This window comes from Scyliorhinus torazame, chromosome 8, assembly GCF_047496885.1.
Source record: "Scyliorhinus torazame isolate Kashiwa2021f chromosome 8, sScyTor2.1, whole genome shotgun sequence".
In the NCBI taxonomy this organism is placed as follows: Eukaryota; Metazoa; Chordata; class Chondrichthyes; order Carcharhiniformes; family Scyliorhinidae; genus Scyliorhinus; species Scyliorhinus torazame.
This window is the reverse complement of record NC_092714.1, coordinates 258987041-259000741: the sequence shown is the minus strand read 5'-3', so window position 1 is coordinate 259000741 and position 13701 is coordinate 258987041. Positions and strand designations below refer to the sequence as shown.

Below are 13701 nucleotides of genomic sequence, written 5' to 3'. Positions count from 1 at the left end.
AACCCACGGGGAACATTTTCCCCATCTGACTCACGGCCATTAGGAAGTAAGTGTCCTGCCAATAATTTAAATCACTGAACTTACAAAGGCAAAGCAGTGCTAAACCTTTATAAATGACTGGTTAGGCCTGAACATGAATCCTTGGACCAATTCTCAACTCCCTATATTCGGAAGGATGGGATGTAGCAGATTGCTACCAGGGGCGAAGGACTTAATTTAAGAGATGGAGGCTGGAGAAGCTGGGATTGTTCTCCGCAGGGATGATTGGGGGAAGAGGTGTTCAAAGTTATGATATGTTTTTATAGAGTAAATAGGGTCAGTAACCAGAATCATAGGACGGTTACAGTAAGGAGAAGACCCTTCAGCCTGCTGCATCTGTGCCAGCTCGCGGCAAAATCAACTTGTGGCGATATGCATCACTGTTAATACACAAGGGGTTAATGTAAATACACTACAACTAAGTAAACACTAGAGGGAGCACTGGAGATGTTATGACATGCAGACATACAGCTAATGAACACATAGAATAGGCAGACCAATGGGCAGTCAAGACACCCAGAGGTGACACTACCACAAGGGGGCATTACAAAACCCACATATAAAAGGACAGGGCACACATGCTCTGTCTCTTTCCATAGGCGACACTCAGAGAGACAGGGGCAGATCAGAAGCATCACACCCACCGCATGGCTTAGAGCAGACTGGTTAGTTAGACTGAGTTACTATAGTAAGATTAGCAGGAGAGTCGAACTCAAGTAGGAGAATCGTTAACTGTTCAATAAATGTGTTAAACCTATCTCCAAGTCTGAACCTTCCTTTGTCAGAGCATACATCAAGGAAGCAGCTTATGCTACATGAAGAAGCATAATACAACACCACTCACCAGCCCAGGACCAGGCAGAGCACAGGAGGAGGCCATTCAGCCCATTGTGCATATGCTGGCTCTTTGGAAGTGCGTTAACGTGTCTTTATCGGAGGACGTTCCGGACAACCCCTCTCTCAAGTTAAAAGGGGGGGCGATCTTACCCCTACACAATTTCAAGCACTGGCAATAATTCAGCTTTGGAGGAGAAAAGTAAATAAAACTGGAATGTGCCTCCCTTAGTGTGCAAATTTACAACACACAAGATGGCCATTCAGCCCATCTTCTCTATACTCGTCAACTCAAATCTCCCCTTAGCATTCTGAGCTTCAAAAAGACCAATCCCAGCCTCTACAATCTTTCTTCATGGCTAACATTCTCCATCCCTGGCAACATGCTTGTAAATTGCCTCTGTATCTTCTCTAATGCGATCACATCCCTCCGGTAAAGCAGTGACCAGAATCGTATGGAGTACGCTAGCTGCCGTCTAACTGGTGTTTTGTACAGTTCTAGCATAACCTTCTTGGTCTTATACTCTTGTGCTCAGCCACCGCCATCCCCCCCAACACCCCCCCCCCCCCCACCCCCCCGCTCCCTGAGGCAGCTCCCCTCATTTCCAAATCTCAAAGTACTTCATTGCTAGCGATGAGAGTGTAGGGGTTAAGTTAATGCACTCGGATATCGGGTCTGGCACTGACAACTCCACAAGTGCTTCATCACTGTTGTCTAAAATCCTCGCTGTAACATCTGAGCGGTTTATGTCTGCAGCATCGTGGGGATGTTCCATAAGGAGTAATCAGGGAGGTCAGAGGGAAACACAAATCGGATTGGAGCAGTAATCCCAATTAATACAGTGAGTAAACAGCTTCAACTTACACAACAATAAGAACTTGCATTCTCGGAACACCTTTGACAGGGTAAAACATCCCAAGTCCCTTCACAGGAGCATTAGGGCAGCGACACAAATATGGAGGTACTTCGGTGATGACCAAAGTTTGGTTAAAGAGGTAGGCTGTAAGGAGCATCTTAAAGGTGGAACGAGAGGCGGAGAGGTGTAGGGAGAAACTGAAGCAAGGCCCCCAATGGTGGAGCCATTAAAATCAGGGATGCACAAGGGGCCACAATTCAAGGAGTGCAGGTATCTGTGAGGGTGGGGGGTTTGGGGGGGGGGGGGGGATTACCGGGCAGGGCCACAGAGGGATGTGAAAACAAGGATTGAGAATGTTTAAATTGGGATGCTGCTCGACCCGTAGCAAAGAAAAGTCGGTAAACACAGGGGCGGTGAGTGAACCGGATTTGGTGTGAGCAAGAGCAGAGATTTGGATGAGTTCAACTTCACGGAGGTTACAATGCAGGAGGCCATCGGGGAATTTATTACAGCAGATTTGTCGGGAAGGGGACAACATACGAGGAGAGAGAATCGCTGACAATACCAGCTGACGTGGGGATCATGAAGGGAATTTGGTGGTTAGCAGTTTGGTGGAAATTTAGGTGAGGGAGCAGCAGGTGGGTGGGTCACATGGACAAGATCTCAAATTGAACATAAACAGGTTCAACTCACACTACTGAAGTGATGAGCCAGCACAATGTCATCCAGGTTGGTTGTCCATCCGGAAAGCTGAAAGAGAACAAGAAGCTGATTATTCCCTCAATAAAAAAAAAAAAAAGTGGCAGCACGGTGGCACAGTGGGTTAGCCCTGCTGCCTCACGGCGCCCAGGTCCCAGGTTCGATCCCAGCTCCGGGTCACTGTCCGTGTGGAGTTTGCACATTCTCCCCGTGTCTGCGTGGGTCTCGCCCCCACAACCCAAAGATGTGCAGGCTAGGTGGATTGGCCAAGCTAAATTGCCCCATAATTGGAAAAAGTGAATTGGATATTCTAAATTTTTTTTTTTTTAATTTTAAAATATTTTAATAATTTTTTTAAAAACTGCAGCACCGCCAAAAACCAGGAGGTACCAGCACCAGAAGCTCAACAGTCACCAGATACCAAATATCCCAATGTTGTTTGTTCCAATTGTTCCCATTATTTCCTGAAATTGCCACTTTATGTTGGGTAATAGCTGATAGATATTAATTGCCCTCTTGATACCTCATTCAAGAGCATTTCTAATACTGTGAAAATGCAATCGTTGACGGCAGACTCAAATAATTGCATCTTAACCAAGAGCCCAGTGCAATCCTCGTGTGATATTTCCAGCATTACAGCAATCTAGAGTGAGCTAAACAAACTGGACACAATCTGTAGCCAAACTGCACATAACCAATAAAGAACACGCTGTCTATTGATAGGAGCTAGACAATCCGTCTCACTGTCACGGCTCTTTCCTATGGCCGTACAAGCGTCATTCTTTCAAGGACCCCGGGCTAAAGCTACAATCTGAAACCCTCCGGCCATCCCATGTCCGACTGGGCTGTGCCCCTCTCACCTCGGTGACTAGCCGCCATGCTACACCTACACGGCCAAACAACATGCCAATACACTCTGCAAGGGTTCAGGAATTGAAGTTACTGGAAGACAATTAGTGTCAGGGGAATCATACTCCAGCAAGGACTTTGATTGTGAATCCCTTCAGGAAAGGAGGGCAAAGATTGGCAAGTAATTTCTTCATAGAAACAAAATGATTTAAAGGTACAGTTCCACATACCTTTGATGCAGCCCAGTCCATCCAGCCTTTAGCACATGGGTCAATGTTGATAAGGACCAGGCCCTCCACGAGATTTTGATGATTCAGCTGCACAAAACAAAACAAGCAGAAGTTTGAACTCAGGCTCAACTCAAAGAGACGATATACACGGCATTGTTTCTTGTGGATCAGCTGTGGCGCAGTTGAAACACTTACTCTTCGGGGCCGAAAGGTTGTGTGTTTAAGTCCTATTCCAGCGACACATTCTAGGCGGGCATTGCCTGTGCAACATTGAGGGAGGGCTACACTGTTGGTGATGCCATCTTTCAGGTTATGTATTAACTCAATGCTGCGTTTGTCCTTTTAAGTGGGCATTATGGTTCCATAGTATAATTATGAAGAGCTGGCAGTTCTACCTAGCCTCATGATATGCAGTGCTCAACCAACAGGTAATCAGGTCAGGATCCTGGTGAAGCAGACCGGGAGGAGTGTGAAGCAGACCGGGAGGAGTGTGAAGCAGACCGGGAGGAGTGTGAAGCAGACCGGGAGGAGTGTGAAGCAGACCGGGAGGAGTGTGAAGCAGACCGGGAGGAGTGTGAAGCAGACCGGGAGGAGTGTGAAGCAGACTGGGATGAGTGTGAAGCAGACCGGGAGGAGTGGGAAGCAGACTGGGAGGAGTGTGAAGCAGACCGGGAGGAGTGTGAAGCAGACCGGGACGAGTGTGAAGCAGACCGGGACGAGTGTGAAGCAGACCGGGGGGAGTGGGAAGCAGACCGGGAGGAGTGGGAAGCAGACCGAGAGGAGTGGGAAGCAGACCGGGAGGAGTGGGAAGCAGACCGGGAGGAGTGGGAAGCAGGTCAGGGTTTCTGTGAAACAGACTGGGAGCCATGTGAAGGAGGTCAGAGTACTGTGAAGCAGACCGGGAGCAGTGTAAAGGAGGTCAGGATCACTGGGAAGTGGAGTGGGAATGTGAAACAGGTCAGGATCACTGAAGTGAGAGAAAACAAAACAACCTGTGACATCACAGAAATGCTGTGAATTGATAGGTCATTGAATATTGTAAAGTTAGGAAGTTAGCCTAAGGAATTGTCAAATTAAAAATCTAATTTCTTAAAATAAGTGTTAAGTGTAGCATTTAAATTAATCTTCCCTATATTAACGTGATAGCAGATGAAGAGAAGTGAGTAGCTGGTAAGTCATATTTATTTATATAAATAGTAATTTAAATTACCTTAAAAGAGGAATGGTTATCTACCAGGTGGGCGGTGCGCCAACTGAGACGAGCAAGGGGTGCAATTTACGAACATGGAGATATGTTAGCAGGTCACCTCCGGAGGGAGGCAGCGGTCATGGAAATTGTTCAGGTGAGGGGCAGGGAAGTTGGTGGTGGCTCCGGATCTGATTAACAAGGTCTTTGAGGAATTTTATGAGAGGTTGTACGGGTCAGAGCCACCTGGGGGAGACCGGGAGATGCAGGAATTTCTAGATGGGTTGGAGTACCCGAGGTTAGGGGAGAGAGACAGGGCGACATTAGAAGGAGAGATAATGGAGCAGGAGATAAAAGATGCGATTGGGAGGATGCAGTCGGGGAAGGTGGCAGGGCCGGATGGGTTTCCGGTGGAATATTATAAAAAATTCAAGGATAAGCTGGCACCCCTGATGGTGGGGATGTTTGAGGAGACGATAGGGAAGGGGGTGTTGCCACAAACTTTGGGGCAGGCATCGATTTCCCTGTTGCTAAAAAAAGATGAGGATCCAACAGAGTGTGGGTCGTATCGGCCCATATCACTTCTGAATGTGGACGCAAAAGTATTGTCGGGTAGGCTGGAGGATTGCCTCCCGAAGGTGATAGGTGAGGATCAGACGGGGTTCGTGAGAGGGAGGCAGCTCTTTTCGAACATTAGAGAGAGAGAGAGAGAGAGAGAGAGAGAGAGAGAGAGAGAGAGAGAGAGAGAGAGAGAGAGAGAGAGAGAGAGAGAGAGAGAGAGAGAGAGAGAGCATAGGGTGTCCCTATATGCCGATGGCTTGCTGTTATACGTGTCGGAACCGAGTGTGTCGATAGGGGGAATATTGGAGCTGCTTCGAGTGTTTGGGTCTTTCTCGGGGTACAAACTAAATCTAGACAAGAGAGAGTATTTTGTGATGTCTCGGCCGGGGGTGGGGGCAGGGGTGGGGGGGGCTGCCATTCATAAAGTAGGGCAGGGACTCACTTTAGGTACCTGGGGGTGCAGGTTGCCCGGGTGTCGGGGGGGGGGGGGGGGGGGGGGGGGGGGGGGGGGCGCCGCAGGTACAACATTTCTTCTAGTTTGGTGGGGAGAGTGAAAGCTGATCTGGCAAGGTGAGATGGTCTCCCTCTGTCACTGGCGGTTCGGGTACAGGCGGTTAAAATGAACGTGCTGCTGTGATTTTTGTTTATTTTTCAATGCCTACCAATTTTCCTGCCAAAGGCTTTTTTCAGAGAGATTGAGGGGGGAAGGATTACATCGTTCATATGGGGAGGGAAGGTGGCTAGAGTTAAAAAGGTGCTTCTACAGAGGGCAAGGCAGGGTGGGGGTTTGGGCTGGGTTTGGGTCTTCTGAACCTGATGTATTACTACTGGGCGGCGAATGGGAGAAGGTGCAAAGCTGGGTCAGAGGGGTCAGAATGGAGGAGAGTTTGTGCAGGGGGTCAGGATTGAAAACACTAGCAACAGCGCCGCTCCCGATGGCCCCGGGGAAATACTCAGGGAGTCCGGTAATAATAGCTTCATTGAGAAATTGGAGGCAGTTTCGCCAATACTTCGGGTTGGGGGCAGGGTCAAGGGACATGCCGATTTGGGGGAACCACAGATTTGAGCACATTTTGAAGTGGGATGGAAATTTTGGGAAATGGGAGGAGAAGGGGATTAAGACACTAAAAGATTTGTTTTTTTCGGGGTCGGTTTGCAGGATTGAAGGAGCTGGAAGCGAAGTATGGGCTGGAGCAGGGGGCTATGTTTAGATACATGCAGGTTTGAGATTTTGCCAGAAAGGAGATACAGAGCTTCCCGGTGGAGCCGGCCTCCACATTGCTGGAGGAGGTGCTGACGATAGGGGGACTGGAGAAGGGGGTAGTGTCGGCGGTTTACGGGAGCTATTTTGGAAGAGGACAAGGCACCACTGGAAGGGATCAAAGCAAAGTGGGAGAAAGAGTTGGGAGAGGCTATGGAGGAGGGGTTCTGGTGTGAGGTGCTCCGGAGAGTGAATGCCTCCACTTCGTGTGCGAGGTTGGGGCTGATACAGCTGAAGGTGGTATACAGAGCACACCTCACGAGGGCGAGGATGAGCCGATTCTTTGAAGGAGTAGAAGATGTGTGTGAACGTTGCCGGGGGGGGGGGGGGGGGGGGGGGGGGGGCGCGGGGGGGGGGGGGGGGGGGTAAATCACGTTCATATGTTTTGGTCCTGTCCAAAGCTAGAGGATTACTGGAAGGAGGTTTTTAGGGTAATTTCTAGAGTGGTGCATGTGAAACTGGACCCGGGCCCCCGGGAGGCCATATTCGGGGTGACGGACCAGCCAGGGTTAGAAACAGGTGCAGAGGCAGATGTTGTAGCCTTCACCTCGTTGATCGCCCGAAGGCGGATCCTGATAGGTTGGAGAGCAACCTCTCCACCCTGTGCCCTGGCGTGGTGGGGGGACCTGTTAGAATTCTTGACTCTTGAGAAGGTTAAGTTTGAACTGAGGGGAAGGATGGAGGGGTTCTACAATTCATGGGCATTATTCATTATGCACTTTCAAGAACTGGATAACATTGAACATTAGTTGGGGCAGGTGGGTGGGAGAGTTGGGGGGAGGGGGGCTGTGTGTGTTAATGGTGACTATAGGAGATCCCTAATTCCTTTTTGTCATTTGTTTGTGTGAACATGTGGGCTAATGTTTGGGGTTTGGTGGGAGGATGAGATCGTTGTTATTGATATGGGGATTGACATATTTGTTACTGATTATTGTTTATTGTTGGTGGGTGTAAATTTGGGGAAAAATGTGAAAAAGGAGAATAAAAAATATTTTTAAAAATAAATAAATAAATAAAAGAGGAATGGTAGGGCAGCTACAACCTCTGGAGTGCACAACCTGTTCCATGTGGGAAATCCAGGACATTTGCCAAGTCCTGAATAACCGTATGTGCAAGTGTCATCAGCTGCAGCGGCTGGAGCTCTAGCTGCCGTCACTGCAGCACATCCACATGGTTGAGAGTTCTGTGGATTGCACGTTTATAGACGCAGTCACCCTGCTGCTTAAGAATATGCAGGGAGAGAGGGAATGGATGACCACTCGACAGTCAAGAAGAAATAAGCAAGTAAGTAAAGGAATCTCCTGAGTGCATTTCCCTCTCCAACCTCAGTTGTAAATACTGACAAAAGTGATGGTTCATCTGGCATGTGCAGCCAGAGCCAAATCTGTGTCACCATAGCTGGCCCAGCTGTAGTGGGAGGGTGGGGGAGGGGGGGACAAAGAAGACCGGAATAGTGATAGGAGATTCAACAGTAAGGGGCACTGACAGGAATGTCTGAAGACACAGACTGGAATCCAGGATGATGTGTTGCCTCCCTGTTGCCAGGATCAAAGATGTCACTGAACGGCTGCAGTGAGGGAGGAGGGTGAACACCTAGCGGTTGTGGTCCACATTGGTAACAACAACATAGGCAGAAAGAGAGATGCGGTCCTGCAGTTAAAATTCAAGAAGCTAGGTGGGAAATGAGCAAGTAGCAATCTTCAGATTGCTCCCAGTACTACGCGCAAGTAAGTACAGGCTTGAGTTCCGAGCTCTATTTGAAATCTATCCCATTTAGCACTGTGGCAGTACGGCACATCACAATGGGGGGTATCCGCAATGTGAGGGCATTAGAGACGGTGCAGAAAGGATTCACCAGAATGGTTCCAGGGATGATTCACTTACACTGGGGAAGTTGGGAATGTTCTCCTTGAAGAGAAGGTTGCGATTGGATTTGATGGAGGTATTCAAAACCATGAGGGATGTGAACAGAGTAGATAGGGAGAAATTGTTCCCATTGCTGGAATGATCGAGAACCAGGAGGCTCAGATTTAAGATAATTGCCAAAGGAAGCAATAGCGGCACGAGGAAAAGCTTTGTCACGCAGCGAATGGTTCAGAGCGACAGTCAATCAAAGAATGCAATGGAGGCAAGGGTAAATTGAGGCCTTCAAAAGGGAACTGGATCAATATCCGAAAAAGAAACAAATTGGAGGGCTACGGGGGAGTGGCACTAGATGAATTTCTACTTCAGAGAGCCAGCACAGGCACTATGGGCTGAATGGCCTCCTTCCGTGCTGTAACCATTCTATGATTGTAAATGAACAAATGTTCTGATCATTATCATATTGTGGGGGTTTAACGCGAGCAAATTGGTTGTCACGTGTTCTAAGTTGCAACAGTAACTACACTAAATGTCCCGAGGTCTGAAAATATACTTTCCACTTTCTTTCCTGCTGAGTGTGGGGTTCCTTCCTGCACTCCCTGTGATGATATGCATGATGTAAGTTTGTGCATAATGTTATGCACAACCTCCGACCACTAGGTGGCATTGTAAACCCATCACGTCACCATCGATCTGGGAGCTGGGAGTTGACCGTGCTAGGAGATAGAAGTGTTTGCAGTGGTTCCACGAGAGTTGTTTAGTGTTAGTTGTTTGTTAGTTAATTTATCCTAACTATCTTACCACAAAGTTCGTTCTATTATAAATTATTTTAAACTACATGTTCTGTAGTTCATCGTTCGCTTCGGCCAGTCTACAGAACATGACACTCCCAAAATGGAGTCTTGCTCAATTAGACTGTGGGTGCGAGAATGGGAATTGATATTTTCCCCCATCGCTGACTGGCCTCTTGACTAGTGAGGCCCCATGCTTTGGGTACAGGATTCACCCGTATGCCTGTGAAAGGGGGTGTGAACAGAGAGGAGACAATGAATGGCCCAGTTTGCTTACTGAATAATAACTTGCAGTTGTATGGTGGTTTTACCCCAGTAAAAACATTCCTAAAGTGCTTCACGGGTGTGTAGTCCGAAACAAACACCTGCGCTTATGTAGTGCTTTTCGTGACCGCCTCACTGCCGTTTACAGCCAATGATGTGTTTGTTTTTGAAGTCTAGACCCTGTTGTAATGTAGGAAACTCAGCAGCTAATTTGTGCTCAGCAGCTTCCCGCGAAAACCAATGTGATAATGTCAAATCATTGCTTTTTTGGGGGGATGTTGATCGAGAGGTAAATATTGAACAGGGCACAGACGATAACTCCCCTGCTTGTCTTCAAAACAGAGCCACGCAGGCGGGGCCCTGGTTTAACGTCACATCCAAGAGGCCGCACTCCCTCGGTACTGCCCTGGACTATCAGCCCTGGGGTGGGACTTGCAACCATGGTGATTCAGAGGTAAACGTGCAACCAGCTTCGCCCTGCTGCCACAGGAGGCTGACCCAAGCCAAAGGAGAAGACATGAAGACTAAGAGGTAGGTGTTAAAAGAGGTAGGGGCTAGAAGTAGGAGGGAGATAGAGAGGTTTAGGGAGGGGGTTCTAGAGTTTAGGGACGGATGGATAAATGCATAGTTGTGAAACAATCTTGTGGCGTGAAAGGCAATCTACGCATTTGTCTAGCGGTGGATCCACCAGTAACCAATGTTAATGCAATCCTCTCATTTGGAGCATTGTTTGAAGGGATATGTAAAAACTGTTCATTAAAAGGAAGATGAAAAGAAAAGTAGCAAATTATGAGCAATATAGTGCGGGGAAGTTTGTTGATGCACGTGATTTTTTTTAACATGGACTATACGTTGACCAACTCGAGACATTTCAACAGCTCTCTCAAGTGCCACCTACAGGCCAGAGGCTGGAAATACTTGGTTACAGCCAACTGTTTACATGCAGGATCCCCTTTCCAAATCTTTACACATGCATTCTGAATGTTAAATAGTGGCATAAAGGTGCAGCCAAAAATTGTGGAAACCAGACATCAGACAGAAAGCAGTGCCTGCTCAGGATTCATTCATTCATTAATATATTTGGATACTCACTGCGAATCTGGTTAGGATGTAAGCCCCAGCCCCAACTCCGATTCCAATCACATTCTGTACACTGTAAAACGATAAGATAAAAATCATTACGCATAATCGCTCATTTAGACAAATAAAGAGGAAGATCATGTAGTTGAGGGGGAGGGGGGGTTCTAGGAGGGTGAGAAAGGGGAAAACTGGGATTCTCTCCGAGCCTGTTTGTGCAACCAACTCACTTTAAATGGGTTAGAACCGCAGACAGCATCTCAGCCAGCTCATCCATGGTTGGGTACTGGTACCTGCAAAACCAAAAGACAGAAAACGCAAGTCAGGAAGTGTTCCATTGCTCTCCCCGCCTGTAGTGACTTACAGCAGGCCTTCAGTAATAGGGCGACACGGTAGCACAGTGGTTAGCACAGCTGCTTCACCGGTCCAGGGTTCGATTCCCGGCTTGGGTCACTGTCTGTGCGGAGTCTGCACGTTCTCCCCGTGTCTGCGTGGGTTTCCTTTGGGTGCCCACGTTTCCTCCCACAGTCCAAAGATGTGCAGGTTAGGTGGATTGGACATGCTAAACTGCCCTTAGTCTCCAAAAAAAAAAAAAAAGGTTACGGGGATAGGTTGAAAGCCTGGGCTCCAGTAGGGTGCTCTTTCCAAGGGCCGGTGCAGACTCGATGGGCCGAATGGCTTCCTTCTGCACTGTAAATTCTATGATTCTATCATTCATCCCGCCCATTTCTACACCAGCTTCCCAAGGATTATGCTTTACGCAGCAATCCCAAAGGTGACTTTAGCAATACCAAAACTATTTGCCCTACCTAATGGATGGGTAAATAGTGCTGTGATTGGGTCATGGTATTGGGCCAGGACAGTTTGACCAGTTGGCTCATTCCCTTGTTTTCCTATGTTTACGCTGTTGACCGCGATTCAGCAGCCTCGTCGTGCCCAACTTGGTGTCAGGACGAGGCCGTTCTGAGATTTGCCTTGCCCGTTTTGCGCTTTGCTCATTGAAATTCACGTTCGTCGGATTCTCCCGGCGCCTGGAACTCAACGGCCACACCTGCGAGACCTGACCAGGGCACCGTTAAGTACTGGTCCACACAAACACAGACCTGGCGTAATGACACCAGGGGAGGGGTCTCCTTGGCTATTAGAGGCTCCTGGGTGGTCGGGGACAGGGCAGGGTTGCACCTTGGCACTTCCCTGACACCAGGGCAGCACCACCCAGGCAGCGCCATCCGGGGGGGGGGGCATGCCTTACCAGGTAGAGGGGTGAGGGTGGGTTCCCAGGAGCCTCCCCAAGTTTGGGGGCGGGGGGGTCGCTGGAAAGGGGGGCAGGGGCGAAGATCGGGGCAGCCTTCCAGAACGGTGCCCCGATCTGAGGGGAGTCCTTCCTGCTGGCTAGCTTCAGCTGGCAAGCAGAAAATCACTCTTCGCGCAGTCTCGGCAGAACGAATGGGGTGAATTGGGCCCCCTCTTCTCTCTTTCCCGTTATTACCTTCCCACCTGCGGCCTATCAAAATTAATAATCGGAGAATCACTGTGTACGTGAAAAAAGTTATTGAAATTAATTTCTCTGCAAAAATATCAAACATTAAACCTTCTCCCCCACGATGATGTCAATTGTGTTGTGTGTGCTGCATGCTCCATGAACAAAACTAAAAGGTGGGAGGTGTTTCCGTGGTCCCGTTCTCCCTGAGAATCAAGTCTATAAGTGTCCATTTCCAAACGATGTTCCCAGGAGAAAACTCAGATAATAATAATCGCTTATTGTCACAAGTAGGTTTCAATGAAGTTACTGTACAACGCCCCTAGTCGCCACATTCCGGCACCTGTTTGGGGAGGCTGGTACGGGAATTGAACCCGCACTGCTGGCCTTGTTCTGCATTACAAGCCAGCTGTTTATCCCACTGTGCTAAACTGTAACACTCCCTTATATTTCCTAGAAATCCATTGCTTCCCTGACAGCTTATATTCCGTTCGTGATCCATTTGGGAGGGAAAAACTAGGTACCACCATCTTGGTCGCCCAGAATTGCTGACAATCCTCAGGAAATTGGATTCCTCACTGACGACAGCCACTGAGGCAATTAACCCACGATTGGTTGTCACAGCATAAAAGCAGGGCACTTGAGCTGCATTGAATGGGCGCGGGTGGGTGCCAGGGCACTGGCAGGTTGCGGTCCCTCTCGGCCAGGAGGGAGAGGTAGCGGATGGAGGGAAGAGGGAAATTGAGAGGGGGATATCATACCCAATGGATCGCCAGCAATTCCTGGTCACCAGCTGCAGGGACATTGGCAATGGCCCAGGAGGCTGAGGGGGCAGACAGGCAAAGAGGGCAAAAATCTTACAAGGGGGGGACTTCCGGGTGCGGCGATGACCAGCTGAGTCGCACGTTTCGGCAGCTCCCTGTGAAACGGACTTTTGGGCTCTTGATAGGAGCCCCAACGGCAATTTTAACGGCTGAAAACACCGTGCGGTAAACCAGAAGGGTGTTCCCCCTGGACACGGATGGAAAAAGGAGAGGAAAGTGGCCGGATTGCAGCGGATCCTTTGGAACAACGGCAAGGAAGGCAAGCAGAAACCAAGATGGCATCGGAAGGTGGCAGTTTCATATGGGGCCCTGAACAACAAGAGTTTTTGAAACGCTGCGTGGAGGAGATAAAAAAGGAAATGAAGAAAGAGTTGTTGGCCCCGATACTACAGGCGATTGAAGGGCTGAAAGAGGAACAAAAGACCCAGGAGCAGGAGCTTCGGGTCGTGAAGGCGAAAGCAGCAGAGAATGAAAACGACATACAGGGCCTGGTGGTGAAGTCAGAGATACAGGAGGCACACCAGAAACGATCTGTGGAGAGGTTGGAGGCACTGGAAAATAACGCAAGGAGGAACAACTTGAGGATTCTTGGCCTTCCTGAAGGTGTGGAGGGGGCGGACGTCGGGGCATATGTGAGCACGATGCTGCACTCGTTAATGGGAGTGGAGGCCCCGACGGGTCCGTTGGAGGTGGAGGGAGCATACCGAGTTATGGTGCGAGGACCGAGAGCAGGAGAAGCTCCCAGAGCCATAGTGGTGAGATTTCTCCGTTTTAAGGATAGAGAAATGGTCCTTAGATGGGCGAAGAAAACTCGGTATAGTAAATGGGAGAACGCGGTGATCCGCGTCTATCAAGATTGGAGTGCGGAGGTGGCGAGAAGGAGGGC

General features: G+C 49.0%; 1 protein-coding gene across 3 annotated transcripts in view; it reads right to left on the bottom strand.

The window, feature by feature from the left end:
• Positions 1-13701, bottom strand: part of ndrg3b (ndrg family member 3b) — a 118662-nt gene that overhangs the window by 42696 nt on the left and 62265 nt on the right. For all 3 annotated transcript variants that reach the window (XM_072515190.1, XM_072515188.1, XM_072515189.1), the window contains exons 6-9: positions 10742-10804; positions 10527-10587; positions 3509-3595; positions 2424-2480 (exon numbers count right to left, since the gene is read on the bottom strand). In XM_072515190.1, coding sequence (XP_072371291.1) covers positions 2424-2480; positions 3509-3595; positions 10527-10587; positions 10742-10804 — 268 coding nt within the window. The remainder of the gene's footprint in view (positions 1-2423; positions 2481-3508; positions 3596-10526; positions 10588-10741; positions 10805-13701) is intronic.